Source organism: Symsagittifera roscoffensis, chromosome 2 (assembly GCF_963678635.1).
Source record: "Symsagittifera roscoffensis chromosome 2, txSymRosc1.1, whole genome shotgun sequence".
NCBI classification, from domain to species: Eukaryota; Metazoa; Xenacoelomorpha; order Acoela; family Convolutidae; genus Symsagittifera; species Symsagittifera roscoffensis.
This window is the reverse complement of record NC_087063.1, coordinates 78,736,933-78,763,650: the sequence shown is the minus strand read 5'-3', so window position 1 is coordinate 78,763,650 and position 26,718 is coordinate 78,736,933. Positions and strand designations below refer to the sequence as shown.

Sequence of the window (26,718 nt, the reverse complement as noted above, 5' to 3'; positions counted from 1 at the left end):
TGTTTAATATTTAAAGATTAGTTACGCTGGATTATGAATCCCATTTGATGCTTTTGCAATAAAAAAGGTTTCAATTTTTGAAAAATGGAAAATGCACTTGTATACTGTAGACCGATTTATGGTTTCGTGTACAAAGATCTGAAAACTTCTAGTTGGGAGATTTGACCTTTTTAGTTTGAGTAAAAATCTTTGAGTAAAAATTGTTTTTATCGTTCAAATTTTGAAAACAAACATACTTGTTATGTATAAGCAGCTTTCTTGTTCACTAACTTGCTTGAAGCACCGGAGGTGCGTTACACGCTAGTTTTTATTAATTCCTCTGTAGAGTGGATTTTTTCACAAGTGGTAAATGTGGTATCATAATGAATCCCCTTCAGTCGAAATTCGATATACAAATGTATTGTTTTTAAAGGTTCAAAGGTTCATAGATTTTCGATGAAAATTGGTTGAATGTTTTTGTTTTTCAAAGCAATGTAGAGCGCGGATTAATGGCTTGCCAAGTCCTAAATTCTGTTTTAAATCGCATAAAATCGCAATAGGCATAAAATGTTCCTGTAAACGTTATGTACCCGAAGTTTTAATGGCGATAACCTCCCGTTCACATACAAATGCAGAAAAAATACAAAATTTTGATTACACCAGCCACCGTGTACTAATACGACTCCATTTGATTTCCAATCCAACTCGCAAATAAAAGTGCTCATTTGAAGTCACTTTGCTATTATCACGATCTGTAGCATCGAAAATTTCATAGCATCTCTTCTCTGCTTTATTTGTGGCTGTTGTTCGCCGGTCGTTAATCGTCCGTGGCACAGATGGAAGGACGTGAGATTTCTATGCTACTGGTCGGATGTTCAAGTCCGCACTTAGCACTAGTTTTATTTAATTTTGATCTGCTTTCTGCTGTCTAGTATTGTCAATTTTTTACCATCTATAGCTGCATCATTGGTGGCTAGTGTTAGCAACTTTTCAACGGCCCGTGGCGCAGAGGCGAGAAGGTTAGACTCCAAATCTCGAAGACAAAAATTTTAATCCGCCACTGTAAAAACATCACTTATTCGAGGCCTATTGTCGGTATAGTCTGTGAAAGCCGCGAAAATCCTCAACTTTTATAATGCCATTTTGGCTTTTCGACCATTGCCGCACCAAATAGGATCATTTTTTCGGTGTAAGCTTTGATTTCATTAAATATTATATAGAAGCAAATACGTCTGCAATTTGTCTTGACTTTTGGAAAACATGAAGTAAAACAAAAACAAATTAATTGAATTTCAGCAGAACCACAAGCCTCCTAGAAATTGGCATCATAATTTTTTTAGTTTTAGACTTCGGTTGGGCTGTAAAAGATTCTTTCGGTCTAAGTTGCTAGCATTCAAAAAATATTTGATTGCCTCTTTAAAGCGTTTATACAGATATAATTCTAGTACACATATTCACACCGGAATCACGATATCTTTTGTAAAATATTTTTTAGTGCTAATCGTTTTGCCTTTTCAAAACTGCAGTTTTGAACTACCGTTTATTAAAACAACATGCAGAATGATTGTTTTTATGAAATTATAATAGTAATAAACAGATGCTTGCTACGAAAAATTTACCTGACCTGTATAAAATACCACATTATTTTGATAGCTTTAATGTAATTAATGTGAGCATCGACACACAGTTTTTAAATCAGCGAATACTCCTAAAAACTTTATAACTGAACCCTGCTCACATGCTTTGTTGTCTAATGCAATTGAACCTGACGCTGCTGTTTTGACTTGGAGTATCACTATATATCGTTTTATTTTTGTTCAAAGTGAGATGATTTTATTTCATCCAGTCAATGACTTTTGAAATACCCACAGAAAGTTCATCATTTTTCCATAATGACAATATCTTCTGCAAAAAAAAAATCATGAACATTTTACACTCGAACTGTTTTGCAATCAGAGTAATGTTTATTTAGATCGCTCAATTGATACGATGGTTAAGAAATAAAATTAGCGGTCAGATGAAACTGAAATGAGATATCCCAATCTTAAAATGAAGGAGAAACTTAAAAATTCGTATTTCTTGATCTAGTGATCTTGCAAAAATGGCCGTGAGCCTTGTTATCATCAATTCCGTAAACAGTTTGAGTATACAGCATGATGGATGCGGTGCTGGCTGAAAATTTTTTATTTTTGTTCGGCGTCCTGTACTGGCAGATCATTTTCATGGTGTCATTATGATTCAATTTTACTTTGTTGTCTAAAGTCTTCAGGTCACTGCTAATTTGAAACTTTTTGAAAACCCTCATCGCAACGCCTTCACCTCCATTTTTCTATTCGTAACAATGAGAAGTCAGAGTAATCAGAACAAAAACTATGTAAAGTCATTTTCGCCATGTCTCACTTAATGTAAATATACACGGTAATACATTCAAATTACTCGCAAAACCCTTCTGTGGAATCTTAATAATATTATATTTAAGTTTGACAGCTCGCATATGTCTGTTTAACTCATTGATTCAATTGAGAGCATTCGTTTGAGTAGATTGTGGTTACCTCCATTTCTAGCAGCTCTGTCAAAACTTAGTTTTATGATTCATTTGTCTTTAGTTAAGAAATCTTCGAGAATAACTTTCAAAATTTTCTTCACCGATTGATCATTTTTGCAACAATTCATTGATATCTATTTCAGCCATTTGATAATAACTAATAATTTTATCATAACAATCAGACTACATTAGGTTCATAATAACAAAAGAATAAAGAGCGTAGGCGAAGAAAAAAAAGAAGGAAGAGATGGAAGAGCCGCAATTTTTTTCGCCTCATTCGGCTATGATTCTTATCGCTTTTTTGACTCTGCTGTGCAACTGTTTCGGACGCGAACGATAATGTCTGGAAAAATTACGAACAAACAAAGTTTTTGAGCTCAAAGTTCTAAAAACTCGTTGAAGATATTAGAATGTGTGGGTTCAATTAGATTATTTTGAAGATTGTTTAAACTGCTGGACATATATTATAACTTGTTAAATTTTATTAAATTCTTTTTCCTGTTTTTGTTTGCTGTCATTTGGTAGTGGTAGGCTGATTTTTTGCTGCGGTGGCCTGATGGTTGGAGCATTAAAATAAAGACGTAAATTGTTCATTAAAACTTTCACTGGTGTGAGAAGGAAATATGGCGTATTGTGGGCTTTGGTTTTTGCTAGAGTTTAGGAATCTCAAAGAAAAAGAATTTTGAGAAATAACTTCTCTATTCTAAACAGTTTATAAGTTTCTGTGCGTTTGATCTACAGCGCTCAGAGTATTCTGCGCTACTGGCACAACAGTTGACTGCTCTTGATTGTTTTAAAATTGTTTCGAACTGTCTGTAATATTTTACAAATCATTTGAACTCCAAGTGGCTTGGAAAATTCTGTTGTTAGCTTGCATAAATGAAGAGTAAGCTTAGAATATTGTCGATCATATTGAAATTGAGTTTGTGTAAAAATACTAAAAGTTTTTATAGAAAAATTGGCGAATATCTTCTTTTTAGACAAATATCATCTTTGGGATTACATTATTTATATTCCAAATTATTACTTGAAAAAGTGTGTCCATTTGTATTTGGGGCCAATTTTGCTGAATGGCTTTGGCAATTTATTAGCATATATAGCTGCTGTATTCGTGAGTAGTGACTGTTGGTGACTAAGCGTGCTTGGCTGTGTGGTTAGAGCATGAGGCTCAAAATCTCTTGATTGCAGTAGGTCGGAGATCGAATCCTAGACCTAGCCGAATTTTTGTAATTCGAGGCTTATTTCTATCTTTTGTATTGAACTTTCTAGAGCTGCTTTTTGTCCTGTTCTCGCTAGTGTTTGCCAAGCGAAACTTTGCCTGTGTGTAACAGAAATTGGCATGCGGAGGCTTTGGGCTTTTCACAATATATTTAATTTTTATATGTATCCTTGTTGAAACCATTCGTTACACTAAAAATGATGCGTATGTGAGGTCGAGGGGGGCGTCAAATTTTTAGAAAGTTGTTTTCAATAACACCCAGTTTGAGAACAAAAAAAAATTAGCACGTGCCTGTTTCTTGTTTTTTTTGTTATTTGCTTCTATTTAAAAGAAGTTTCAGAGTAAATTCACAAGTTTGCGTAATTGATGAGAGCAATGTCATCTAAACGTAAAATTTTTTGATGATACTGACTTAAGTTCATTTGTGAATCATTATTGAGCTCGAACTTCGCTGAACTGGTGAGTCAGCAGAATTTTAATGGTTTATTAAAGTCTTCTACGCAGTGACTTATAGGACGATTTATGCACAAGCAAAAGGACCAATATACCAGTTGTTCAGCTCATCACTGAGAACCCCGCAAATAAACAAACATGGTATGAAACGTGGGCTCTTTTTGCTCCCCCCCCCCCCACCTGCAAATTTTTACATGTAACTTTGTTGACCACATTGTCCGATTGTTATGAAAATTTAAATTCAGACTAATAAGGCCACGACCAACATATTTGGTCTTCATACTCAACCTCGTAAAACCACTCGTTACACTATGTACTGAAGCTCGTGTGAGGTGGGGGGGGGGGAAGAAAAAGTGCCGAAATGTATAACAAAACTGTGATCATTGAGTCATATAGTTTAAAAAAATTGGGATAACCCTGCCGTTGATTAGGTTTTGAAACAGAGCTTGGAATTGGATAGCGTTTCTGCCATTGTGAAATTCATCGGATATTGCGACTGCACTTTATTTACCGTTTTGATAATTTTTCGGAAAATTCTCAAAAAAAAATTAAGTATAAAATTGAAATCTTTCCCCGGCTCTTTTTCCTTCCCCCCCCCCACCTCACTGAAACATGAATTTTATGGTCTAACGAGTGGTTTTACAAGGTTAATTATGAAGGCCAAATATGTTTCTCATAGTCTAGTTAGTCTGCATGTCAAATTTCATGACAATCGGACAAAGTGAACGGTAACTTCAAATATAAAAATTTGCAGGTGGGGGGAAAAGGAAAAAGAGCCCTTGCCCCACACACCATAACAAAATTTGTCTAATTGGAAATTTTCAAAACTTACCCAAAATGATTACAATAAAAACCGTTTGTTTTCACTCCTGACATCGATCTTTATTGAATGGTATAGTTATAATGTTCAAACTGCTCTGAAATCTAAGCTTTGAAAGTAAGTTAGAATTGCATGGAATAGAAGTAAAAGAGACTTTAACGATTCCTCCCTGTTGTAAAAAGGAGGAATTCGCTGCTAGGCACAAAATCCGCATATTCTAGACCATTGATTAAAATCGTTGATAAGTACCACCAGGGGTGGATTTAGGGGGGCGGAAGCCCCCACCCCCTCTCAGCGATTCGACTTAGAATTTTTTTGAGATATCCAAATTTGGCTGACCCAAAGTGTTTCTAATTTTTCTTTGTTAATACTGACCGATTAGATAATGAGCAGATGAGTTTTCAAGACTGAAAAGTTCTTATGAACTTGAACTCATAAATGGTAATCTGAATAAATGGTTTTCAATTTGTATTTTTTTTTTATTATTTTCCACTGATTTAAAACATTTTCTCTTAATATTGACTTCTATTTTGTGAGAAAGGCATTTAGCCAATAAAAACGCTTAGCGATTTTGATTTGTTGAAATTTTTCAAGCATTCGGTCGCTCAAGCATGAGAACCCTCCCCCTAGTTTTAAGGGGGGAGCGCGCGCCGAAAAAACGCAATTTTTCGGTCAAAGAATTCCAAAAAGTGCCTAAAAACGCCTTTTTTGACCTGTTTTTTTTTCAAAATTTTGCCTGCGGCGCAGAAATTTTGGCCAAATCAGGGAATTTTTAGTGCATTGGGGGGAGAGTTCGGAAAAACTATTTGGTCCACCGAAAAAAAAGGTCGAGAAAATTCGAGAATTGTTTGAATGTCAGCCCCCACCCCTCTTCGAGAAAATCCTAGATGCGCCCCTGAGTACCACAATGAGATGTTAGAAAAGACTCGAAAAAAATGAATAGAACGATAATTTGCACCTTGCCAAAAATTTCTCAAAAAGTTTTGGTTAAAGGAAATTGGAATAAACTATACAGTGGCGGATTTCGGGGGGGGGGGGGGGAGAGATGGGCGGAGCGACGCCTCTTTTTTATAGGGGTTCCCTCTTTGTACTATTTTGAGATATCTATTTCTGGCTAACTGATCATAAAATTTTTTAAAGGAACCTTTGGCGCCAAAATATACTAATTTTAAGGGGGAGCGATTTCTTGGTCAAAAAACGCGATTTCTTGGTCAAGATTTCCAAAAATTACCTGCCTAAACACGCTTTTTTTGGCCTGTTTTTTCAAGTTTTCGCATGCAGCACACAAATTTGGCCAAATATGGTCTAGTGATTGTGATTTGGGAGAGCTCGAAAATCACTTTGGTCGACGTAATACAAAGAAAAAGTCGATAAATTTTTTGAATTTTTTTTGAAAATCCCACACATTACGAGGCCAAACTGTGCACTGGATATGCGCACAATTTTGTGTTTGTATCTTCCTGGATTCCAGAGACAAATCTTGAAACATGTTGAAATTTTGTCGGAACGATCAAAGGAAAGTAAAGAACAAAAGAAGAACAAAGGGAGCGTCCTTGTTGCCGAATCCGCTTACAATGCACAAAATGCACAATTTGGCCTCGTAATGCACCCTCAAGAAAATTCTAGATCGGCTCCTTAAACTGAAAAATTTGAAGTCTTTATCTTTTTGCTCCCCAGCAGCCATACAATAACAAGACCAATTATTTTGCTTCATATCAAATTTGGATAATTTGCCTTGCATAGATAATTCGCAACTCAAAAAAAATCTGGGTCGGATCCGAAAACGAGCTTTTTTTCTTGTCTCACCCCAGCCATCGGAACTTTAAGTGCAAACAATCTTTTTTGTTTAGCATATTGGTACAGTGCTGGCTTAATTTATTTGAGTTTTTCGGAGTAAACGCGTAAAACTAGTTTTAAAATGAGTTTTCAGAAACTATAAAAATTAGGATTGCTTGATTTGTGCAACTTGAGCCACTTTTATCAGACTTTTATTCTCTTCTTACTAATCAGAGATCGGCCTTATAGCATGGGTGTTGTTAAGCTTGCCCAGGTAGAAAAAATGTTGAGTCACTTAGCTTAGTGGAAAGACATTCACTTAAAGATCGTCAGATCGTGAATTCGATCCCCTGCTATAGCAAAGATAGTGTGTGAAGACGAGCTATCGCTTGACCTCTAGCTTCACGTCTACCTACCACAGCCTGGCCGATATCGGTTACAATAATGGTATCAAGTTCAAGTGAAACTTCCGGACGCAATGAAACGGCCTCGATTTGAAAGAACGTCCATTGGTCAAAAAATAACTCGGGCTTGAATGAAGGGAAAAAGAGAAACTGACAGTAGAAATGCGAAGAGACGTCTTCTTTAAGCACGTTTTCACTATCCTCAACGACCATAGTTTCTTTCCATTATAACATGCTATAGCGGGGGACTAATTCAAGATATTATTCTACAATACGAAAAAATTATGCTGATGGTCAGATTTTAGCTTGCTATGACCAAAACGTTTTGCAGCTTCCACCGTGTTTTGCTCTTTTCAGGTCTCTTCTGGTGTTTTCAGCTAGTGCATCAAACTGTGAGCGCAATAAGTTAATTTTTTAGCAGTCGCAGGGCAAGTAAAAGTAATTATCAAGGCCCCTAATGAGGTTAATGCTATTAACCTACTTCTATAACGAACCCAGCTTGCTTTTCATTCCGTTCGCGCTTGGATCACTTCAAACTCGCAAACTCGAACAACTTTATCCACTCACGCAACTAATTCAACCCAAAACTAAACTCGGGTTCAAATATCCTAAGCTACTAGGAGACACAACTAGCCTAGCTTTAAGCAATAGCGTCCTCGACGGACCAGCTACCCTTCTTGGCTTGCTCAAATGTTCTCTCCAACTTTGAGAACTCACTAATCGACCCAATAGCAATGATTGTTCTATTTGTTGGAGGTTCTCCGGTACCCTCCAGTTCCCTATCTTTATTTACATTTGGATTTGATTAAAGTCACCTATTCCCTATCAGTCGTAGCATCCGCTTAATTCACCCCTGCGCAGATGCAGATGTTCTATAATTTCAACCCTCCCCCTGTCAACACTGACAAGTGCCGCGGTCGGTTTTTTTAATCGATTTTGTCATGTTTTTAAGGTTCGGGTATGCGCTAGGTGCTACAAATTGATCCAAGCAAACAAATCGCAAACGATTCTAATCGAGAATTCACTTTCTGATCTGAGCAAACTCTGGCCTTCTAGTTCAATTTAACCTCCAAACCAAGCTGTGCTTCCTCTGTTTTTTTTATCCGGAAAAAGTTCCGGCCTCCTGGTTCTAGGGGAAGACCTTTTTCATGGGTAGCTAATTTGTTTTCAGCATCGAAAGTTCCCGACTATACTCTATTCCAAACCCGATTTTCTAGCTATCAAGGTGAAGTAGTTTGTTTATTAGGAGTCTAACTCGGCCAAAAGTTCATCTCCGAGGAGCCCAAAGAATTTCCTGTCCAACCACCTTATTTAGGAGACTTCCTTCCATGCCGCGCTCCTATTACCGACAGTTTGCTCTGGGACTAGCCTTCTTTGATTTAGTTGAATTTTTTTTATAAACGCTCAGATATCTTAGCTAAGTTCAACCCATTGTTTGCCTTGTTTCACTCTAAAGCAACCCCATACCTCAACGTTGCAACGTGAAAGCTATATCATTTTAACTCTGATTCCTTTTTCAAGGGAAAAACTTACCCAAAATCACAATTATGGTGATGTTTTTTATCTAAAGGGTTAAGGCTTGCGAACTGGAAAATATGCCCTCGCTCATATTTTCCGTAAGTTGCATATTTCCGGGGAAAGGGATGTTTCCCAAAATGCTAATAACTTCCGGTCCAACGGTCGCGTTTGGTTAAAACTTCAATACACGATTTATTTTGTCACTACCTATCTTGTCCCGAAGTTTCCTCTACTTGCGTTCAGTGGGACCCGAGAAACGACTTCCGCAAATCCGGATGAGGACTGTTTGCTTAGGGAATATTACCAGAAGTAGATGTCTGGTTTTCAAAACGTAAGCTTTACTCAACTAAGTCTATAACATACTGAATTTTGGGGCCGTTCCGTCCGCTAGTTGCCCAGTCTTTATAGGACTGTTTACAAAACCGGGAACCATTATCACTTGCCCAAGGGGTCTGGGTTTTTGCATGCCCGGCTCGAATCATCTCTAGTATCCTTCCTTTTTCGTAGTTCCGATTCGTGGGAAGAGGGTTATCAGATTTTTTATTTGAGTTTTTAGCCATAGGAGGGACTGATTTTTAAAATATAGAAAAAATAAACTATTTTGAGCTTGATCTTTTGTTTAATTTTCTTTTCTATCGTTTTGACTAAACAATTTTAGGCTTAGAACACTGGGGCATGTAATACAGTAGAAACACTAACTCTACACGGTCTATGCTTAGAAAAGCTGGAAAGTTTTCAATTTATCCTCTGCAAATCGTAGAAAACACAACTGTTAGTTTGAAGACTCGCTCTTTCACTCAAACTTGTGATTTTTTTATCAGCGTGTAATTTTGTTTTTTTTCCCCAACAAAGCGATTTTTTTTTTGAAATTGTGTGAAAGTTTAAAGCACTTATAGCATGCTAGAAGGCACACATGCTAATTGCTACGCCCTATTTTTTTCTGATTCCTTCAACTATTTCGGTTCTCCTAACTTTTTCCAGTCGTTGACCGTCGTTGGGGAGCATTTATATTTTGGATCCCTCCAGCTACCCGCCATTGCAATGAGGGGAATTATTTTCTGTGTGCAAAACCGAATAAGCATAAGCCTTGAATTAGTTCTTCGGGGAGGGGGAGGAGGGGAGATGGTTGTTCTCTCTTTTGTCCATAATTGTAGTTTCAATTGCCTGTACACTCAATTGTTAGGCCCGTTCTTTAAATTGTCTCAACTTAATTGATTTGAAGCTTACTTCTTTACTGAGGTTCACCTAGAAAGCTCTGTGCTTATTTATTATATTTATTCATGGGGGGATTGTTAAGTATATACCATAGGGAGGGGGGGGGGGGGGGAGATTGTTAAAAAGATTCCGAAAATTGCTTAATACGTTGGTAGGGCTATGATTCACTAGTTCTCGTTCCGTTCTTATGTTTTTTTTCCAAAGATAACTATGAATGAATTATATGTGCTAATTGCAAAGCAACCAGCCAAAATTTTAACTAGACTGAACTCAGGTTGGCTAATGTAAGTTGTCGGCCAATCGATCTTTCGGCCATGAAGGTCATTTCCTCCCGCTGTTTAGACTATTGTGAGTGAGTGACAGCTACAAAAGTGAGAGAATGATGGAGGAAAAAGTGACAGTTGAGAAGTTGCGTGAGGAGGTGGAGTCACTGCGGGAAAAGATACTGCTCCAGAGGAAGGAGATGTGCGACGCCACTCTGCAGGATTGTAGGGGGGGGGGGGGGGTATTCTCATGCGCAAAGGGCCGAATACGCAAAGGGCCGAAAATTGTAAACCAATCAATGTCCTGTAACATATGCCCAAAATTGACTCAATTTATCGCTTATTTCCTCCGAATTTATGAATACAGAATTCTGATGCGTCGGCTGAAAAAATATGTGGGCGTTCGTCCTTCGCACAAGAGATATGCTCCCGGATTGTTGCTTGCAACTAACCTTACTAAAATAATTGTGGATTCTGCAATTCGCAGAGGATCTATGAAAAGCTATCCAGCCTGTCTAAGCATAGTCTGTTTCTCTTATTTCCCCACCTTCCCGGCTGAGTTATTTTAATGAGCGAAGCTCTTTTTTTGCGACAAAAGGCCATTTTTTGTGTCTAGAATTTACACATGGAACCTCTGCTGCAGCCGAAATTGGTCAGGCTTTGGTAGACCTGAAGCTAGAGGTCAAGTGAGAGCTCGGCCTCACGCACTAAAAAATCTTATAACCTTTTACCCTCTAGTCTTGAATTTACATACCTTTAATGAACTAATTCGACTCTTAAGCATATGCGAATTTGGTAAACAGATTCGAAATTTGAAAAAATGGCACTCAATGCTGATTGGTCAGTCTACTCATAAATTCAGACACTTTGGATCAAGTTGACATCCTCCTCCATAAACATACCAAGCTAAGATCTGCCACGCCATTATTTTATTTGGTTCAAAATTGCAATCAGATTTGCGTTCGATTTTTATTGGCGGTTATTTCCAAAACTAGATCCAAAAAGTTCCTTCCTCCTAAACGTTTTTTTTTGCGCGGTTTGGGACTATTTTGGTTCGAACAAACTGTTTCTGAGAATGATTAGTTGAAAAGCCTTGATTGGTCAAATTTTCTTCTCATTTGAATCAAAAATAATTTCATTAAGCTGTAATTAATTAATTTATTTATTTCGGCCAAACTTTTGTCGGGTAAGTGAATGTTCGGGTTAGTTGAGCAACACCCTCTGCAGGATGTGACCTCTTCTGTCAATCCTCTCCACCGGATTCAGTTCAAGGCCAAGCGAACTCTCAAGGGTAAGAAAATGACCCATATAGGACACTCACTATAACCATACATAACCATATGATCGTCTCAAAGAGCCGAAGAAAGTTAGAAAAAAGTGTCAAAATGTGAAAATCCGTCGCTTTCGTTTTCGGCGTTTGGAACCATCGAAGGTGTTTATGCTTATTTCAATTAAAGTTCATTTGCTAAAAGATTCGCAAATTGCGCTTTCCAATTACGGAAGCGAAAATGGCGTGAAAAATTAACATGATCGATTTCTAGCTTCGACAGAATTACCAGCGGAATAAAAAAAACCCCTTGATCCAGTTTTCTGAATTGGGGGTTAATTTTATAAGAAAAAAAATCAATCATGAACAGTTGATATTTAAAGAGTTTTAACTTTATACACTTTTTTTCGAAAGTTGAAAGTTCAATCAACTTTTTTTAAATTTCCTTTTTATTTTACACTTTCCAATCTTCTGTTTGCTATGTTTATTCAAAGTGTTTGAGCAATTGCAGATTTTGTGTATAAGGACACATATGATAGCCCATAATATAAGCAAATTATCATTCAACCATGATGAGTGGACCACAATTGAGCAGACTGAAACTTGAATCGCGAAACTGCACGTGCTCGTCTTTGTAATAGTTAGAACATAGTTGAAAGATGCCCGAGGGAAAAAGAGTCCAGCCTGAGGGCACGAAGTGCCCGGGTGCGGCTCTTTTGCCCAAGGTCGTCTTCAACTATGTTCTTACTGTTGAAGAGTATGTTTTGATGAGGGAAAGATGCGAGAAAAGTGTGAAAGAGCCCGGAAAGTTCTGAAAGAGCCCGGAAAAGTGCGCGAAACTATGCAAATGATTTCTTTTTTCATTCATGCGTTCTAATATTTCATTTTTCATTCATGCCTGGTCGTGAACGAACATGTGTGAAAGAGCAAAAAGATACTCTTCAAAAGTATAGAAATAGGTCGAACACAAACATCTCGGCCCGGGAAAAAAGAGTCACTTCTCTTTCAGGCCACCTGTCCAAAGTGTTCAGCTGTGGGTGGGCGAAGGACTCGAAGCACCTGGTGAGTGCCTCGCAAGATGGCAAACTGATGGTGTGGGATGCCCACTCCACCCACAAAGTCCATGCCATCCCCATGAAGAGTGCCTGGGTCATGTCCTGCTGCTTCTCCCAGAAGACGCCCAGATTCGTCGCCAGTGGGGGTAAGGCGACTTAGTAATGCTTCTTTTTAACACTAGCAGAATCGCAGCTTCTGTTATGAACCTCTTTTTCAACTTCTGTTATTGATGTCTCTGATTAAGACTAGCCGAACTTGGCTCTTTTCCAGTTCCCCCCCCCCCCTTTCAAAATACCGAGTTTTATGATTGTTTTACGTGTTATTACGGCTAAATGCGTGATGTTACGCTGTAAAGTATGAAGAAAAAATCTGTTCAGAATTGTCGATTTGTTCACTACGCCAAATTTCATTGCATTGTGACAACGTTAAATAGACTTTTCAAAATTGAATTTGAAAGGGGGGGGGGAAACTGGAAAAGAGCCCCGAACTTGAATTCCATCATCCATAGGTTTAATAATAACAGTTAATTAGTCTTCGAAAGATTCAATTGATATTTGTATCTCAATTCATTTGAGTTCACTTGAGAGAACATCAAAAAGGCATTTCTGCCTGGAGAGTGATGTCTCTTAGACGATTCTTCACGCGTTCGGTTTTGAAAAAAAACATAGAAAGATTCATACTATTTTTTTCAAAATCAAACGAAAAAAAAATACAATCCATGGTTGAGTTGAAATTGGTACAAAAGAAAAACAAGAAAAAATTAAAGAGAACATTTATTTTTGTTCGAACAAAGTGTGGAATATTTATGTATAGGGTGGTTTTTTTATTCAGTGAATTTTCGACTTTTTTTAAGCTTTTGACAGAATTTCTTACACCCTCTGAAATATATCGTTTTTGGAGCTTCATTATTACACTAGCAAATATTAATGAGCGTTAAGTGTTATGCTACGACTATTTTTTTTTCTAACCTAAGTCGCAAATTTTGGTGCCAGTTTTGGGGCACCCTTACGGCTTTTATGATAGCATGTTCTTTGAAATTCGAATAGTAATAAGTTTGGTAATTAAATAACAATTTGGTAATTCTGGGCCGTATATTAGAAAAAAAAGACTTTTTGTGTGGATTGGGTTGCAGGTCTGGACAACGCGTGCACAGTGTATGCACTACAGGCGCGGAAGGACAACGTGTACACTTCGCAGGAGTTCAGTGCCCACTCAGGCTACGTCGCCTGCTGCAGATTCATAGACGACAACGACATCCTCACTGCATCCGGCGACACCACTGCCATTCTCTGGGATGTATCCACGGGTTAGACAACAACTCCACCCCCCCCCCCCCCTTAGCATGGATATAGGGTGGGTGATGAAGTGGCTTCTGATTCCTTCTTCTTCTTTGAATTGATAGGTAGTTTTGGTTTGAGGTTTATCAAGGTCTTTGTTCATTGATTTACTAAAGACAACAAGTTCTCACAAGTTCAAATGTAAATATACATTCAGAAAGGGCGTCGATTGTTCTGATTTCACAAAAAAGATCGTGTTATAACAAAGATAAAATTAAATATACGTTGTAAGTGCTACTCATCAAAGAAGCGTTTTATGACACGTACATTTACCTTGCCAAAAAACTGAGATTTCGTTACTAGGTAGCAAGGAGGATAGTTAAAGATATCTTTTTTTTCTATTTTAATTGTCAAGTTGGAGTTTCTGCGATTCGCACAGTATCTATGAAAGGCTAAACCATGTCCGTTTCTCTTGATTCACCACATTCCAGACTGGGTTGTGTTTTTTTGAGGTTAAGCTCACGGCCGTTTTTTTGCGTCTAAAACTTTCACGTGATGCCACTATTGCACCCCTAATCGGTCAGGCTGTGGTAGACCTGCAGCTAGAGGTCACATAAGAGCTCGTCGTCGCATACTATGATTGCTGTGACAGGGGATCGATTATACGAACTGACGATCTCGAAGTGAACGCCTAACCACTATGCTAATTGCCTGTTTAGGCAAGATGAAGACAGTGTACCATGGCCATTGTGAAGGGGTGATGTCCATCTCAGTGGCCCCTGACAAGCGCACCTTCATTACTGGGGCTTGTGACGCCACTGTGCGACTCTGGGACATCAGAGACGGACTCTGCAGACAGAGCTTCGCCGGCACTGATTTAGGTGAGCATAAGCATAACAACTGCACATGTAGTGTATAGATGAAAGCTGGAATAAGTCGCATTTGAAGTTTTTTTTAGGCCAACCAAATTTTCCTAGCGCTTCCAAAACACTAAGAATACAATGTTTCGACCAACATTTTTGCGCCGCATGCAAATTTTTGAAAAAAAAAACAGGTCAAAAATGTCGCTCTTGGGCATTTTTTCTAGAAAACTTTGACCAAAAAATCAAGTTTTTTTTTGGCGCGCGAACCCCTTCAAAATTAGTATATACTGGCGCCGAAGGCACCCTTAGAAAAATTGTAGGGTTGGTCGGCAGAAAATGGATGTCATAAAATAATACCGAAGGGATAACCCTTGAGTTGGTGAGGGGGTCTAATCCCTGAAGGGAGTACCCTCCACCACCTAATTTCGCCCCTGCATACAGTGTTTTGAATGTATGGGAAACTGTATGGCTGGAAATTTTTTCGTCAACTCGGTATAATGTAATTTTGTGTAGACGTGAACGTGGTGGTGTTCCACCCTACAAATTTGTCGTTCGCTTGTCTCGCCGACATGGAGGACGAGGACGAGGGAGAGGGGGGCGGGGCACATCAGGGCGCAGACAGCTGCATGTGTCTATTCGACCTCAGATCCGACAACAAAATTGGTACAAACTGAGTGTTGGCAAGCCGTATATAGTGTACATGTCACGAAGTATAATCCTCTCACGTATAATTTCGGCTAGCTTAGCCGAGTTCATGGCTAGTTAATGGCTAGTTAGTGAACTTTGTTCGACTTCACTTATTACCTACTTGAAATCAGGGCTTGATCGGATCGGAACTTCGCCCAACAGAGATGTAGCAGAAAAGTCTCAAGAGGAATATTTCATCTACTCTAGTCGAATGGATATTTTTTTTCTTGATTCTTGAACTATCCGCTATACATTATACATCTCAGGGGCGGATCTAATTTTTTCTCGAAGGGGGGCTGGATTTTTAAGTCGACCAAATTGATTTTCCGAGCTAAAAAGACATTGTTTTGGCCATACTTTCTGCGCCGCAGGCAAAACTTTGAAAAACCGTTTTTGGGCACTTTTGGAATATTTTGACCAAAAAAATCGCGTTTTTTCGGCGCGTGCTTCTCCCTCAAAATAAGTAGGAAAAATTTTAGGGTCCATCACCAAAAATGGATATCTCAAAATAGTACAAAGGGGAATCGGAAAATGTCATACGAGTTTTCTTCTCTTTTTCACGTTATGCTAAGTTACCATCATCCCTCCAAAACTATTCAACTAGAAGATGTTAACTTGGCTATAGCATAAAAATTTTGAGCCAATCAGAATCGAACATTCGGCTCGTTTTTCTTTTCCCCACCTTCGAGCTCCCACCTTCGAGCTCCTTCTTTTCCCCACCTTCGAGCTCCTACTCGAGCTCCTACTTACTTCAGATCAGGGGCGGATCTAGGATTTTCTCGAGGGGGGGCGGATTTTCAAAAAAATTTACAAAATTTTGACTTTTTTTTTTTTAGGTCGACCAAATAGATTTTTCGAGCTCTGCCAAAGCACTGTTTTACGCCTATTTTGGAAAAATTTTCCGCGCCGCAGGGAAATTTTTGAAAAAACAGTCAAAAAAGCCGTTTTTGGGCACTTTTTGAAAAATTTTGACAAAAAAAAATGCGTTTTTTTGGCGCGCGCTCCCCCTCAAAGTTAGGATATATTGGCGCCAAAGGCGCCTTTAGAAAAATTTTAGGGTCGGTCTGCCAAAAATGGATTTCTGAAAAAGTATCAAAGGGGGGACCCTTTGGGTCGGCAGGGGTCGAATCCCTGAGGAGGGGGGGCATCCGCCCCCCTCCCCCCCTAAATCCCCCCTGCTTCAGATAAATAATTGTTATGATACTGTTATATAACAATTTATTTTTCGGTTGATTTATATTTCGATTAGGTTATACTTCGGATGGCTGATATAAGACCGAAAATTAGCCGGAATGTTCTATAGGCAGCGTTGAAAAAATTTTTAAAATTCCCATAACTAACTCTTTTAGTAGAAGATTTTACCTTTTGGTCTTTTTATGGGGGTGGGTTTCACTTAACCAGGAAAATATATCCTCTTCCAATCTTCCCTATAAATTGCAACTGTAGATTGTAATCGTTTTCTTGATCTTTCAATTTTCCTATGATTGTCAACTTACAAAATTGTTTTCGAGCTATAGTTTAACATTTGAAGATTTGAAGAGCTCCAGCTTGAGTGGACACTGAAGGCTATTTAAACTGCCGCGAACGAACTTTCCAATGCATGAGAAGCATATGTTTGTCAAATTTTATTGAATATTCAGGTGAGACGCGTGCGTTCCGATTCAGCTTCACCAGCATGGATTTCACGAAGAGTGGCCGACTAGCAGTCGTGGGCACCTCCGCCGACCCCTCCCTCATCAACCCCGCCACCAACACAGGGCCCAGCAAAATGATAGGTGAGATATCATGGATGATGCAATTCATGGATGATCCCCCTGAAAAACACCCAATTTAATTATCAGTAAACTAATTCAGCTGTAATCATATCATGACAACATGAGTTATTTAAGCACGTTTCCTTTAAATTAAGTTTTTTTTCTCGCTCAAATGTAAGTCTCAAATGCGGATCTAGAATTTCTAAAAGCGCGTTCGGCTCGAATTAATATATTTTTAAGGGGGACAGCGCGCGTTAAAAAAAGAGTATTTTTTGGTCAAAAGAACCTAAAAAAAATATTTTGGGTGGATTTTTGGCTGATACTCATCAAACCGCCATATTTTGCAGCCGAAATTGCATGAGAATAGCGTAAGTTACATCAGAATTACGTAACAATTGCATAACAACAGTCGGTGACAATCTGTTCTCATATTGCGTAACAATGTTAATTTTCGGCTTGTTGGAATGGTAACCTTATTGTCGGTTTGTTGGCCTTTCGGCTTGTTGACCTACTACCACATTTTCCTTTTATCTACATTTTATCAAGGTCATCAGCGCGATCTCCCGTAAACCCACTGCTGATCTGGGAATAATGACACCACATACCATTATAAACACATAAGGGCAAGGGCTACAAGTTGATATAAGCTATATTTATATTTTAGTGTACGACGTGTTGAAGTTCGACGACAAGAATGCGACTCGGATAGAGAAGGCGCACGACCACACTATTTCACACATCAGTGTCAGCCACGACGGCAGTGCTCTCTGTACCAGCAGTCACGACACTCTCCTCAAAGTATGGACCGCCGGGCATCCCAGAACAGACTGAAAAGATACGGGAGGGGGGGTAGTCTAGTAACAGAACCCTAGTTGACAAAGACATACAATCTTGCAGGAATATTGGAGTATTTCCTAAAGAAGCCCCCCAATTTTAGTAGAATTACAGTGCGGGGGGATGGGCTATAGTTTTTTTGTTACTAGGCTGGGAGCTTTAAAGGGGAGAAATTAAATATTGCAACACATTGCAACATATACAAGATCTTACAATGTCTTTTTAAACACGAAACCATGCAAGATCTTGCATGATAGATTGTGATTGTCAACTAACGAAGATCCAATTGGTACAAAGTTTTCCATCTAATCCACTGTATAACTTTGCACAATTTTTTGCGATGTGGTTCAGGGGACAATTGGACAATTTTAATTTTCTGCCAATTGGTGAGTCTGTTGTGAGCATGTCCCCTGGATTTAAAACAAAGAATCATTGTTTATATTTTAAATAAAATGTTTTAATCGAACATTGCTGAAACGTAATTTATAATTGAATTTCTCCGCTAATTTTTTTCTAGTTTTTTAGGCAGCTGCAGGAGTAGAATCAAAAGAGGGAGACCAGCTAGCCACTCAAACAGTCTCTTCTTTATTATTTTTTCCAAAATTCATTTTTAGTCGACCAATTCTACAAAAAACAGTAATTTGGCCCACGAATAGCAGCACTCCTAGATACGCAATGACCAGAAAATTACGATTTAGATGGAAAAAAACTCGGTATCGTTGTCCATTTTGTGAGTTTTCATGGTAGGCGCGTACTTGTTTTTGATACCTTAACAATGAAACACTGATAGATTGATACCTTCCAGTATTATGCGGTGGTTACTTTATACAGTTAAAGGACTTTCTTTCATCATTACGAAGTCGCTTTTTTCATGTGAAAGTTTTTGATTCTTTACCTGTAAAACTTTTTTGACTTTTGTTCAATATTTTCAGTGGCTTCGGAAAACATTGAGTGACGCTCGCTGTAGCCAAAGAAAAAAATTGTGTTCACAAAAAAAAACAGAAACAACCGATTGCTTTACAAGTTGTTTTTTGCTAAATCAGAAAAAGCTTATATTACTGAAAACAAAATAACAAATAGCAGATCTGCCAACTATTGTTCTAGATGTAGCGTTAGTTGCACTTCTGCACAGATCTGAAATTATGACGAGCAGATCTGACCAGCGTTGCTTTTTACTTTAGAGCTTAAGTAGACATGTTCGCGTCAAGATCAGGACTGGTTTTGCCTGAATGAAACACTTTCATATTTGGAAAAAGTGCATTATGCAAATTTGCAGCTTTTGCACTTATTTTATGATTTGTTCTTTTTTCATTTTACCTTTTCCGTGTCTTTTTATAGCGCTGTCAAAATACTGTTAAAATTGATTGGAAAGTTTTTCTTAAAACGAAAAATTCTTAACATCAACCGGAGTTATACTATGTAGAGCAATGGTACAAAACAATAGTATCAGATTTCTGACCATACCAAAAACTACTTTGAGATTCTTTGATTGGAAATCAAAACCGTATTTTTGATCAGTAGGGCCATTTCACACAAAGTCCTGTGGATTGTCTGTTTCCGTGCAACTGATTATCAAGGCTTTTGAAAGACTCCAATATGGATTTGAGTCGATGTTGCAAATGTCGATTTCACCTATCAGGAAAGTCCATCAACCTGTCCAAAGATATTAAACCTCGTAAACTTTTCTGTGCTGCAGTTTTATCTGAGAAAAAAATCCACGGGAGGATTAAAGGCACTTTTGGGCATATAAGCCGCATAACATGTTCAGCAATGAGTTACAGGAAGATCGACTATTTTGAAACTACCGCTGTTAATCTGCATGGCTTAGTTCTTTTTACGCTGGTGGTCTTAAATTTTTTACGGTGTAAAAATTTAGCTAATTTTTCTAAATACTTTTCTGCCTAAAAAGTTTTGAGGGGGACTATTTCGATGGAAGTTTTAGTCCTATGAGGTACTTAGTGATTTAGTGCTGGAACGATTTATTTGTGGGGACTTTATCTTAGGAATTTTTATCCTCTGGGATTTATTCCACCGGCAAAACTACTTAGTGACAAAGTATGGGTCACGGTGGGTGCAAAATTTTTTTCAAAAGGGCCTGGTAGGATTTAACGAAGGCGTATTTTGAAAAAAAAACAGGCCAGAACTTTTTTTTTAAAGTTCCAGCAAACCAAATTAGTTTTTTATTGTGTTCCCCCCCCCTTAACATGAATATTTATTGGCAACAAAGGCGCTTCTAAAAATAACTTGCAGTTGGTCAAACAAAACGGGATGTCATAAAAAGTAACGAAAAATTTTTGTTGAACAAAATCGGTGAACAAAATCGAGTGGAAGGCACACGCTTAAAATACGTCGATTAATGTAAAAATTTGCGGCCGCAGCAGTTCCCATGCACGATCTTAAAATTCAACACAGATTAAAAATTGCCTACCTATTTGGCGTAGAAAAAAAATTAAGGCAATTTATCGCGTCAAGGCTGGCAATATTTTGATAATCATACCTGTGCATTTTAAACTCTTCGGAGAACAGCTTTGAAATAATGTGAAAACAATGTGTAAATTTTGTTTATTAGAAAAACGCACCAAAATTGTTCGTTTTTTTAAATGAACGTCAAAGTTTGATATCATGAATCTTTTTTTGCTTTAGTGGAAAAAATGTAAGCTTTTTGGCAGGGGGCGGATCTAGGAGTTTTCGAGGTAAGCGGATTTTCAAAAAAAATTCGAAATTTTGTCGACCTTTTTTTTAGGTCGAACAAATTGATTTTCCGAGCTCTCCCAAAGCACTAAAAAACCGCTGTCTTGGTAAAAATTTATGCGCTGCAGGCAAAATAAAAAAAAACAAGCCAAAAAATGCGTTTTTAGGCACTTTTTGGGAAATTTTGACCAAAAAATTGAGTTTTTTTGGCGCGCGCTCCCCCTCAAAATTAGTTTATATTGGCGCCAAAAGCGCCTTTAGAAAATTTATAGGGCCCGCCGCCAAATATGAATATCTCAAAACAGTACAAATGGGGACCCTTTGGGTCGGCAGGGGGTCGAATACCTGAGAAAAGGCGTCCGCCCCCGCCCCCCCCCCCCCGCTGTTTGGCAAAGTAAACAATTGAAATAAGTATTGAACAAAAAATTAGACTCTGCTGGTTTTTGCACAGATTTTTGATCAATGATTTATAGAATTCAATCGAAACTGATCAAAATTATATATGATCAGCCAAAGTCTTTGCTAATTAAATTTTTATATGATAAGGACTTTTTCGCGCAAGAAGATAGCGATATTTGAAGAACTCATGTTTTTCTAGCTTTTAGTCAAAACAAATTTCAAAAAATTTAAGCACTTTAAAAAAAATCATTCTGTTATCAACTTGTTGTTTCCTATTTTACGTAAACTATTCTTGTTGAACTTTTTATTTATTCGGACCGAATATTTCGTTAATGTAGAAAAAAAAGGTTTTAAATGTGTTCGGCAAAACCAACTAGCGTGACGAAAGAAAGCCAAACGAAGCTGAACAGTAGATTCAATACATAAATCAAACTTGTGATTTTTAACTACTAACATAAAAACAGTCAATGAAAACATATGGTAAAACACGTCACTTTTGAGCCGGTGTTTGAGACAACTTTTACTAACATAATTTTCAAATGATTTAATTTTATTTTGTTTGAGTTTTTTTGAGATGAGGATCTGCTTTCCCAGGGCGTGTTCCAGAAAATGCCGTTTCTTATTATTGGTCATACTTTGTATGGTACTCTTCGTGTTAACTTGGTCATCCTTTTTTTCTGAAATTGACAACAGCCCGATGAAAAGAAACTTCGCCTATTTTTATGAACAGAAACCTAAACAAGCCCAATATTTGATCACTCGAATTTTGAGCAACGATTTAACACCTCTTCATGGCGAAAGCCAAACTCTAATTAACACTCAGCTGATTTTAAAACATGAAGTTTTGCCCGAAAACTTTGGGCGTCTTTGGGTTTTTCATTCTTTAGTCAGCAATGACAAATTCAATCAAATTTATCTACTTTTGATTTCACACGGAGAATGGGTGGAAATTTTGGACTTACCGAGGAGCAAAAATGTCACAGTTTTGCAGACAGCCGCGTTCAATATCAATAAGGGCCGGAACTTCGCCTTAGCGCATGCTTTCAAAAGCGAAGCAGAGTGGGTATTCCTCTACGACGGATGCTCGTTTTTCCCCAAAGAAAGTTTCGACGCTTTAACTCGAGTGGTCTCTAAGCCGAATTTTTACCTTATGCACTACACGCCAATGGTTCGTCTGCAGTATAAAATAGATTTGTCCATGGATTTGACTTATGAAGACATTTTTCCGTATATCTCTGGTCAGCAAGAGTGTCAGATTGCGATTAGCCGCTTTTATTACGAAAACAGACAAAAAATTGACGTTTTTAAGGATCAGTCTGAACTGTTTTTCTCGGAGGATCGAACTTACGGGAATCAAGACAAACTAGGCCTTATGAGATACTTCGACCACAGTTTGAGCAACGACAGCATTAGCTGCAAAGAAGCTTTCGTCGGTTACGCGAAGGAAAAATCAGAAAGCGCGTCCCTAGATTTGGACTTGATATCCAATTGTGGGTACATGATTCGGTTGCTGTACCATCCAGAGAGAGGTGCCCCCGCGAACCAGAGTCTGTCGGCGGTAGAAAGAGGAGCTCTGCGATACGAATCAATGCTGGAATTTACAAAAAGTTTGGTGAGGAAAAGTGGAGGTGATACTTCCAAGGATGTTCCTACTTTCAAATTTTCAAAATAATTGGCTCAGAAAAGATATTTATGTGCAAGATATTTAAAAACAGATTGAACTGGGATGATTAGGATGAAATCAAAAAATAAGTTGTATATGTTTATTTATATTTGTTCATGGAACTAAAAAAAGAAGTATATCTTTATTTTTATCTGAAACGAAAAAATAGATTGTGTATGTTTATTTTTATTTGTTCATTTTTGATATTTTGAAAATCTGTTAATTTGTAGTTCATAATATTTCATTAAGCTAAAATTGAAGCATAACTTGCTTTTATACTACCTGAGCAAAGAGCAGCCTAAATTCTTCGATCGAAATTACTAACTGAGAAGTGACTATTCACTTGCTGGTTTTTTAGTTATGGGGTCCAGTTTGGATAATTTTGTCCAAGCTAGTTTTGTCTGCTAATTTTACATAACTTTATGTAGTTTGAATTGGAAGAATTGTGACTGAATATTTTCATCACGTGGCATATGGACCATGATAGAAACGAAAAAAAAAGATCTAGAAAAATATGGTTTCAAGTTAACATAAGCCGATTTGCAGAGCTATTAGCAAAAAGATCAACTCTGAATTGTTTATGCAGTGAGCCGAAAACAGCAAAAACTCATTGATAACAATTAACAGGAAAAATGTCGTTCCGTTTTTTCAAAATGTTCTGTTTTTTTTTTCTAGCTTCAAAAAAGAGAGTATAAAAGCCTTCCAAGAATTCTTTCAGTTCCTCAAAAGTCGCAACAAATGAAACTCTAAACACATCTCTACACTTTTTGATCTTAATATCACTATTTACTTATAGAGGCACTTAGCATAATGCTAAGGCGTTCAGCTTGAAATCGTCAGATCGTGTACTCGATCACTTGCCATGGCAATGATGGTGTGTGAGGACGAGCTCTCACTTGACCTCTAGCTTCAAGTCCACTACAGCCTGACAAAATTCGGCTGCAATAGTGGTACCACATGAAAGTTCTAGAAGCAAAAAACGGCCTTGAGTCGCACAAAAAAGAGCTTTGCTCAACAAAATAACACGGTCTGGAATGTGAGGATATAATACAAATGGCCTATCCTCGACGGGACTGCTAAGGCCTACTAATAGCTATTCTGCGATTCGCAGGAAGCACATTATAATTATTTAGGGTTTGTAGAGTTTGAGTTTTTCATATTTGTCCAAAAAAAAAACAGGATTGGAAACGCTTCCACCAGACGTTTTTTAGTTATTTTTTGTTCAGCAAGTGAATGATCACTGTTTTATTTATTTAAAATTTTGAAGGAAAATATGGAACGTAACAGCTCGGAGTAGTTTGTTTGCAGAAAACTTTAGACTCTTATGGTTTATCCAAACAAGGCACAACACGATGATTCACGTTCCACTTAAGAATGTGAAGGGGGAGACACGCGAAAAATGTAAACACGATATATTTTAATTTTATATTTCTTTTAATTACAACTTCTATTATTTATACAAGCATTTTTACAATTGCTTAATTACCTTAAAATGCATTCTCAAAAAAAGTCAAAGTTTTGCTCTAATACAAGCAATGCTTTTTTAAAAATTAAACAAGAAATTAAAAATCAGTCGTTTTTTATTTGGTTGAAGGCATGCTGATGGTTAAAAATTCAGATAGTTGAAAGACTTTTTATAACGTTCGAAGGCAAATTTTTTGGAAATTGACCAAAATTACAGCTTTTGTTAGTTTAGAAAAAAATTAAGAGATAAAGCCTCTATTGAGCACTAGTCTATTTTTTGCTAGCTGATTTTGTGAAATATTTCCGTGTTATCATATTTAAAGAAAAAGGTTGAAACTGTTTTGTAGATATTGATGAGAGTTTTTTGTAATACGGCACCAATATAATATTTTTGTGATTTTAACACACTTGAACAATTTGCATGAATCTGTAAAAAAATCTAAAACGTTATTGTTATAAAAAGGCAAAAAAAAAATTTCATTTTTGGAGTCATAAGTTTGCTCAATACTTATGTAGTTTGCTCAGAAAAAAGTTGGCCTCTTTTCTTCAGTCAAGTTTCGACCTAATCACAAGCCGTTTTTGACGGAACTTTTATGAGCACAAAACTTGAAATTTTTTTTACCTGGAGTTACTGAATTTGGTTTAGAAATTGTTCCAAGTTGAATTTACACCATGTATTTGTCGTTTTTGATACGTAAGTAGCTGCTAAAGGCAACTCTTTTACTTTACTTAATGCCTGGTTGGGGAAAAATTAACACAAAAAAAATGTTTTCATTTTTTCCGTCATCTTTAAAGTCGGTTTTTAAAAAAAAATTATTTACAACGTCCTTACAAATCTTTAGCAAAGAAAATTCGAATGCCCAAATAGTTTTAAGTTCAAATTTGTTCTCTTATTTTTAATTGGGATGTATGAACTATTCAAGCTTCTACAAAAAGTGAAGTAGCCATTCCAATTTTACCATTTACTTAGAAATTATTTTCGAATCTTTTTGGTTGTACTGTCGTTGGCTAATGGTAAATGTTTTACAACAATTTAACGTGTTTTTACAAAGCAAAGAATAGTTCGTTGATGTTGGCTTGCGATTTTTTTGCGCAAGCTTTTTATCTTGAAAAAAGCTTTAACTTACTGTCGAAAACTAGAGGGTGGTTAAGTTACTTCAAGTTAATTAACCGCTGTATTAAAGTTTCATTCAATTGTCTTCTATGGTTAAATTAAATTTTCTATTTGTCCAATTGTTCTATTTTTCTAAAATCGAACGATTTAATATTTTTTCCGACATTTTCATTGTATGTCACAGGAACTATTAAACAAGAGAACTCATTTACTTAGGGATGCTTTCGCGGTAAAATTCAAAAAATCATTTAATTATTCAAAAAACGTTGTGTCGTCAGAATATTCTACAAAATAAAGTTTATTAAAGTTTTTTCTCCGTTAAAACTTATTTCACCAATTAAACTTCGGGCATTTATTTGTTTTAAGTACACTACGAGTCCAAACTAAGATTTTTGTGAATTGTAGACGGGTTCCGCAACAAAGACGTTCTCTTAGATCTTCCTTTGCACTTTCGTTTTCTTTGATCGTTCTGACAAAATTTCACCATATTTAAAGACTTGTCTCTGGATTGCAAAGACTTACAAACACTAAGTTGTACGCCTATCCAGTGAACTATTTGGTCTGGTATATACCCTTTTTTGTTTTAAAAATTTATTTGGTTTGAAAGATTCCAGCCTATGTTATTTGGCTTGATATCATCATTTTGAGTAATTTTAAATTCAAAAAAATATGCTATGCTGAAGGGGACTTACAAACTGTTATAATTTTTTGTCTGCATAAGTTTTGCTGACTTAGTTACAACTTTATAATCGTTTTTAGTGGCCAGATCAGGGCCGGTCATTGTCCTCTATACATTCTTCTAAAAGCCTGCTTCATTCGAAATAAATTGTGATGTCAAAAGTTTTGTAGGTGTACTTTTTTCTTTTTATTTCAAATTTTTGGTCAATTTTGTGACTTCGGATTCATTTTTGGGGCTAGTTTGTTCAAAGTAGTTACCATGCGGAACTATTTGTTGCTCAAAATATGTAGTTTATAATTTGAGCAGCAAGTTCGTAGAGGTTTTGTTCTTATTATTAAGATAATATTTGTAGCCTGATACCACTAATGTTTGTTTGTTTTTGGAAGACAAGGTCAAATGGAAAAACACTTCAAGCATTATAGCTCATAGAATGGTATAACAATGGTTTAAGGGTAAAGCAGTTTGATTGTATGTAAAATTCCTAAAAATCTTCTGTTGTTTTCAATTAGCACCATACATGTTATTTCTGTTTCAAACGCGTGAATGAGTTCTTATTCCTTTAACGTATCGAAATGCAATTGTTTTTTTAGATGCTAGAGACATCAAATGAAATAAGGATGGCTTGTCTGGCCTCAATTAAAACACTTAATTGGCATACTACTATTGCTGTAAAAGGAGTTAATATGAAACATATTATCGGTAATAGAATAGGGTTAAATTTTTGTGGGATTATCTTGTTACAGGGTTATAAAATTGTTGGTGTAAGCATAAAGGGTTA

General features: G+C 37.1%; 2 protein-coding genes across 5 annotated transcripts in view; both read left to right on the top strand.

The window, feature by feature from the left end:
• Window positions 1-26,718, top strand: part of LOC134840587 (succinate--CoA ligase [GDP-forming] subunit beta, mitochondrial-like) — a 485,398-nt gene that overhangs the window by 175,517 nt on the left and 283,163 nt on the right. The window lies entirely within an intron of this gene.
• On the top strand, window positions 11,369-17,927 carry LOC134839995 (guanine nucleotide-binding protein subunit beta-1-like). The gene is made up of 7 exons (XM_063855623.1): window positions 11,369-11,483; window positions 12,469-12,660; window positions 13,648-13,821; window positions 14,512-14,673; window positions 15,169-15,318; window positions 16,983-17,117; window positions 17,761-17,927. The coding sequence occupies exons 1-7, from the start codon at window positions 11,387-11,389 to the stop codon at window positions 17,925-17,927; spliced, it is 1,077 nt and encodes a 358-aa protein (XP_063711693.1). The 5' UTR covers window positions 11,369-11,386.

Coding starts and splice junctions, on each gene's coding strand:
- LOC134839995 (XM_063855623.1), top strand. CDS start 11,387: ATGTTCGGGTTAGTTGAGCAACACCCTCTGCAGGATGTGACCTCTTCT. Junction 11,484..12,468: donor GGCCAAGCGAACTCTCAAGG/GTAAGAAAATGA, acceptor CTTCTCTTTCAG/GCCACCTGTCCAAAGTGTTC. Junction 14,674..15,168: donor CTTCGCCGGCACTGATTTAG/GTGAGCATAAGC, acceptor AATTTTGTGTAG/ACGTGAACGTGGTGGTGTTC.